General features: G+C 41.8%; 1 protein-coding gene across 1 annotated transcript in view; it reads left to right on the forward strand.

Moving 5' to 3' along the window:
• The window catches only part of tfpia (tissue factor pathway inhibitor a), a 43,130-nt gene extending 36,767 nt beyond the window's left edge, over positions 1–6,363 (forward strand). The window contains exons 6-7 of the mRNA XM_035394732.1: positions 4,866–5,045; positions 5,841–6,363. Coding sequence (XP_035250623.1) covers positions 4,866–5,045; positions 5,841–5,908 — 248 coding nt within the window. The 3' untranslated portion in view covers positions 5,909–6,363. The remainder of the gene's footprint in view (positions 1–4,865; positions 5,046–5,840) is intronic.
• The last annotated feature ends 331 nt before the right edge of the window (positions 6,364–6,694 follow it).

Raw genomic sequence — 6,694 nt, forward strand, 5'->3', positions numbered from 1 at the left:
TTGGGCATATTGTACCGTTGTCAAGCAAAACTGTCGTTGGTAGTTGAACTTGGACCGTTGTTATGCAACAAATAGGATATAACAGGCCAATAGTCAGATTGTAACTGTTTTATATATCCTCTCAAACACATTCATTATGTTTTTATGCGAACATTCGCTTTCATGTCTTGACATCCGAAGTGACAGAATGCATTCACATTTCCAATATAACTGGCAACAACAGCAGAAAACATGCACACGTTGTAAACAATTTGATGTTTGATTACTTTCTCATCGTCAATTCCATATAGGCTAATCGCAAAATTACAAGAATAGAACGAAAACTCTTGCATGAAAATTTAAATTAGCAGTGGTACAGCCACCGTTTGCTTTCCTTCAAAGTTACTGCTAGCCGAGCAGCGAAGTGTGCCCTCCAGATGCGAACCATGCACCATAAATTAGTCCATAGTCTTCCTGGTCTTTTTGTGGAATTGAAGAATGGCAGAGTAAAATTACGGCAGTCTGAAAAAGCTAAAGGGACGATTACTAGAATTAACCTGTTATTTTACCCTGACAAAAAGTGTGGAAGGTGATTTCCAGTTTGCTTTTACTGTATCACCAATGTGAATTACGCAGAACTACCTCACATAACTGTATCAAACGTTTTGAGTCAATTACAACGGGCTAACAAAGAAAATCCGGAAGAAAATATTCAGCAACCGAATTAATCCGTTTGAATGTTTTGGTACGTAATATGCTGTCCCAGCACGAATGCTTAGCATTTTATAAAACGAATGCTAAAGCAAGAAAAGAACAGAAGAGCACACGTTATAATTCCAAGACGTTGGCAGGCTATAACCAAATTGGTTTGCGGCTGCATATTTTTAAACATGGCGGTTGAAAATAAACACAAAACCAATCAGAAATGTTCAGCGCTGCAAGCTCCACCCAAAAGGTTCCTGTACTTTCGGAAAGTACTACCCCCCGAGCAGGAACTTTTTTGGGGGTAAAATGAAGCCCCCGGAACTAAATTTAGACCCTAGTTCCTGCGGTGGAAACGCACTGAGTTCCTCAAAAGGTTCCGGGGTAAAGTTCCTGCGGTGGAAACGCGGCTTATGACTAGGATGGGACTAAAATTATACAGCAATATCGTGCTCTTTAATGTTTACAACATTCAATAAGCACCAGAATTCAGATGAAGAAGGGGAATTAAACCCAGTCATTATGCCACTCGTTGCTTGAGTCTGGGTGAGAGATTATGCCTAACATTTTTATGTATTACATCATATTGTCATTCATTTCAGTGAAACGTGTGATTTTGTCAGAACATAAGAACAATGAGCATTTGGCTCAAAAGGTGACTCAGACCCACAGACTCAGAAGCGCATAGATCGACCATCCCTAAAATTAATTTCTTAAAAATAAAAAATAATAAATACATAAAAATGACCATGCAACAGCAACAGCAGGAAAATAAGCCATATATCATATACCACAAAATGTTCATTATCTTGTGCTCTGAATGTATTTATACTTCATTGTTCCTCTGCAGAGATGTGTCTGTTCCGTGTGTTTGTTACAGATGGGGTGTGTTGTAATAAGCAGGAGAGGCCTCATTATGTATCTGTCTGTTCTGTGTGTCTGTTTCAGATGGGGTGTGTTGTAATAAGCAGGAGGCCTCTTTATGAATGTGTCTGTTCCGTGTGTCTGTTTCAGATGGGGTGTGTTGTAATAAGCAGGAGGCCTCTTTATGAATGTGTCTGTTCCGTGTGTCTGTTTCAGATGGGGTGTGTTGTAATAAGGAGGGGAGGCCTCATTATGTATCTGTCTGTTCTGTGTGTCTGTTTCAGATGGGGTGTGTTGTAATAAGCAGGAGGCCTCTTTATGAATGTGTCTGTTCCGTGTGTCTGTTTCAGATGGGGTGTGTTGTAATAAGGAGGGGAGGCCTCATTATGTATCTGTCTGTTCTGTGTGTTTGTTTCAGATGGGGTGTGTTGTAATAAGCAGGAGGCCTCTTTATGAATGTGTCTGTTCTGTGTGTCTGTTTCAGATGGGGTGTGTTGTAATAAGCAGGAGGCCTCTTTATGAATGTGTCTGTTCCGTGTGTCTGTTTCAGATGGGGTGTGTTGTAATAAGCAGGAGGCCTCTTTATGAATTTGTCTGTTCTGTGTGTCTGTTTCAGATGGGGTGTGTTGTAATAAGGAGGGGAGGCCTCATTATGTATCTGTCTGTTCTGTGTGTTTGTTTCAGATGGGGTGTGTTGTAATAAGGAGGGGAGGCCTCATTATGTATCTGTCTGTTCTGTGTGTTTGTTTCAGATGGGGTGTGTTGTAATAAACAGGAGGCCTCTTTATGAATGTGTCTGTTCCGTGTGTCTGTTTCAGATGGGGTGTGTTGTAATAAGCAGGAGGCCTCTTTATGAATGTGTCTGTTCCGTGTGTCTGTTTCAGATGGGGTGTGTTGTAATAAGCAGGAGGCCTCTTTATGAATGTGTCTGTTCCGTGTGTCTGTTTCAGATGGGGTGTGTTGTAATAAGCAGGGGAGGCCTCTTTATGAATGTGCCTCGTTATGAATGTTCCGGGGCTTTCCGCAGCACCTGTGTGTTTGCTGCGCGCACGTTTCTGTCATAATCTCACTAATGAGCCGAGGCTCGGGGGCCAGATGGCCTGCAAATGGGCGGGAAGCTGGGGGCCCAGGCCTGGGCTGCAATCACGGTTCCTCGCTCTGCTCTAACTGTGATACAGCTCTTATCCAGAGTGCTGTGGGGCCCAAGACTTTGTACTGAGAGTGATGCACAGCTCTTACCCAGAGTGCTGTGGGGCCCAAGACTCTGTACTGAGAGTGATACACAGCTCTTACCCAGAGTGCTGTGGGGCCCAAGACTATGTACTGACAGTGATACACAGCTCTTACCCAGAGTGCTGTGGGACCCAAGACTCTGTACTGACAGTGATGCACTGCTCTTACCCAGAGTGCTGTGGGGCCCAAGACTCTTTACTGACAGTGATGCACTGCTCTTACCCAGAGTGCTGTGGGGCCCAAGAGTCTGTACTGACAGTGATACACTGCTCTTACCCAGAGTGCTGTGTGGCCCAATACTCTGTACTGACAGTGATGCAGTGCTCTTACCCGGAGTGCTGTGGGGCCCAAGACTCTGTACTGGAAGTGATACACTGCTCTTACCCAGAGTGCTGTGACAGGGCCCAAGACTCTGTACTGACAGTGATACACTACTCTTACTCACAGTGCTGTGACAGGGCCCAAGACTCTGTACTGACAGTGATACACTACTCTTACCCACAGTGCTGTGACAGGGCCCAAGACTCTGTACTGGCAGTGATACACTACTCTTACCCACAGTGCTGTGACAGGGCCCAAGACTCTGTACTGACAGTGATACACTGCTCTTACCCATAGTGCTGTGACAGGGCCCAAGGGTGAATCAGCAGAGCTTGTGCTGATATATTGGGTAAAGTTCATTGCAGCATGTTAGCGGGGGACGTCGTTCTGGAATCTCATGTGCACGTTTATGTCACAAGATTTTTTTAGTTGGAAAAAAATCCTGCTCAGACAGAGCTTATATCATGCATTATACATCTCTAACTCTTTTTTGTGTATTTTTGCAGAATTTCTGAACAAAAGATCTTTTTTTAGTTCTGTTAGGGCTTTCCACATCCACAGCCCAAGGAGAACACACCTCTCTTCTGCTTTCTGGTAAAGTGAATAACAGAAGCTGCATCCCATGGTGCCATCTTGTGGATTTCCACAAAATGGCAGTCTTTTTTGTCAGCTTATTGTCAGTTTCCTTTTTGTAACAATATTTCGAACTCATTTAATGTCAGTGTTGATCCTCTGTTTAGAGGAATATATATTTCATCTTAATTAGCTTTGGTGATACATTGGATGCCACTGAGAAATTAGTAGTCCATTAAAAACATTGCACAGTTGTTTACAATGGCAGAAGGTAACTAGATGATATACATCCTGATGTAGGCTGAAAATCCACTGTAATGGTTCATAAGGAAAGCTGTAGAATCAAACAGCTGCTTGGGTTTCCATGCCTGTTTTCTCAGTGGAATAGAGCAGAATTATCGCTGGTTATGATCTTCTAAGCAGGCTGACCTTCATCAGTCATTAGTTAATTAGTCTTGTTTGATACACAGCTACTCCTATAGGATGAGTGTGTTGACTTAAACACTTCAGTGTATGCACAGCAAGGTACACACCATACCATTAAGGCATACTCCTTTATTCTCTTTTGTGTTTTATATGCTTTTTATCCCTCATTTTATTGTTTTATTGTATTTTACTTCTGTTTTATTAATCTATTGTTGTTCTTAATGTTCGAGGTACTTTACATTTTATGTTGTTTCTCTGCTTTGTTTTGTGTTAACTTTTTTCTTACTTCAGTTTTTCAGGCATATATGAAAGGTGCTATAAAGTTTTTTTTTTCTTTTTTTCTTAATAGTGCTGTTATTGTGTACATGTATTATTTAGGTTGCCTAGTTTATGATACATTTTGTGAATTAACCATAAAATTAATCCATCAATCCATCTGTCCTGCATTCTCCCTGTAGTGTTTCTTTAACACATTATTCCATTGAATGACATTACATGACATCACAGGCATTTAGCTGATGCTCTTATAAAGAGTGCCATTTGCATTTCGTTTAAACATTGTATCCATTTATACAGCTGGATATATACTGAAGCTCAAGGGTACAACGGCAGTGTCCTCCCGGCCCGGGGACTCAAACCTGCAACCTTTAGGTTTCAGGCCCAGGTCCTTACCTCATCCTCCAGGGCCGGGGGGCAGCGATTCTGTGCGTGAGGGACGTGTTAGGTCAGCGGTCCGTCTCACTCATGACGGCCTGTTCTGTTTTCAGATGCTCATCCGCCCACACTGTGCCTCACCCGCCCTGACAGAGGGTCGTGCGACGACTCCGTCCGGAGGTACGTCTACAACCCACACAAGAAGCGCTGCCAGGCGTTCCGCTACACCGGCTGCGGGGGAAACCAGAACAACTTCGCCTCCAAACGCCAGTGCGTCAGGACCTGCGTGAGAGGTAGCGTGGGACAGCCTGCTTTCCGGCACTTTCTGTGACTCCATCTTTGAACACGTCCGGTTTCTTTCAAATCCTGTTTTTGAAACCTTTGCGGTCCTTTTTGGTGAGTGCAGCATTTTGTTGTGGGAAGCGTTTGATTTTTTTCCTCCTTCAGCTGTTTTTTTTTTTTTTTTTAAACTGTTCTTCAAAAATTTTGATTGCTTTTGACCAAAGTGATTTTGAAAGTGTAGATATTCACTGACTCATTTTGTGTGTGTTTTATATTTTATTTTTAGGTGTATTTATTCTTATTCAGAGAAAGCAGCGCAGTGCAGTCCCTTAATTTGGCCACAATTGAGCTAGTACAGTGTGTGTGGTCCCTGTTGTCTGTTGAGAGTTAAACACTGACAGGTTTGCTGCATTCGTGTTCATATTACATTTAACAGAAGCCCTAATTCAGAGAGATCACATTTTTATACACAATCAGCTGTGTTTTACTGAAATAGCTCAGGGTATTACGCTGCTCTAGGATACAGAGACAGCCCCCCAGCTCAGAAATGCCCCTGCATCTTCTGAGTTAGGGGCCCAGTTCCCAAACCAGCTGGCTCTCTGTTTTATATTAAAGAGAATGTATTATTGTTCTTATTATTTAACCAGAGGATAAATCACTATTACTATAAGTCTCTCGATTATGGTATTATATGATTTATTTACTAGCAAGCTCCTAATCATTTTATATCAAAAAGATGCATGTGCCTTATGAATGCAGCACTGCCATGCTTGTTTGACTGTGTAAATACTCGACTGCCTTTTTAGATCAAGCTGGAAGAATGAGGATACGGGTCAAGAAGAGGAATTTCAACATCATATTTCGATCCGTCTGAACCTAAATCTGCATTTGGAACTTTTCTATTCAACACTACCATTTCGGTTCATTTTCAGCCTTTATTTATGTCTTGTTTCTGCTGTTTACTGTATTCGTCTTCATAATGTTCAGACGCTGGCCTTGCCTCACTATTTAGATGTAGAATAGTAATGTTAAACATTTTCACTGCGATGCTCTTATATGAAATGTATTTTTATGGCTGTTTTAATCACATTTAGAAATGAGTTCACGGGCCCATTGACACATGTCTGTTTTTAAAGGAATATGCACTTTTTATTGTACTGAAAAGTGCTATGAAAAAAGGTATTTTACTGTAAACAAGATGCAGAAAAAGCCATTCTGCTCCATATCACTCTACAAAGCTGTGCCAGAGGACTCATTTCTGATTAGTTTCTGATCTAAACTGTATGTCCAAACTATTAATACAATTAAAAAACACAAGAATAAATGACTCAACATGAGTTTTGTGATTCATTTCAAAGATAATAATGTGCTTTCTCCCCCTCTGTTCTTCTCAGCCAGTCTTATTTTCAGCTTGATTTAACCCATAAGGAGAATTTCAGAACTTGTTCAATCCTTTCCTAGCTTGAAAAGTTTTTATTGCCCTTCGTTTAATGAGATCTTGAGTTTTGGAGGCATTGCAGTATCTAGCTGGCTGTCTCAGGTATTACCAGCAGTCCCTGCTGTAGTACTGTGTGCCTGTTCTGGTGATAGAGTGACTGTTCGTCTGCAGCTGATCTCAGCTCTTTGTGCTGTAGTGCTGTGTGCCTGTTCTGGTGATAGA

This window comes from Anguilla anguilla, chromosome 15, assembly GCF_013347855.1.
Source record: "Anguilla anguilla isolate fAngAng1 chromosome 15, fAngAng1.pri, whole genome shotgun sequence".
Lineage (NCBI taxonomy): Eukaryota > Metazoa > Chordata > Actinopteri > Anguilliformes > Anguillidae > Anguilla > Anguilla anguilla.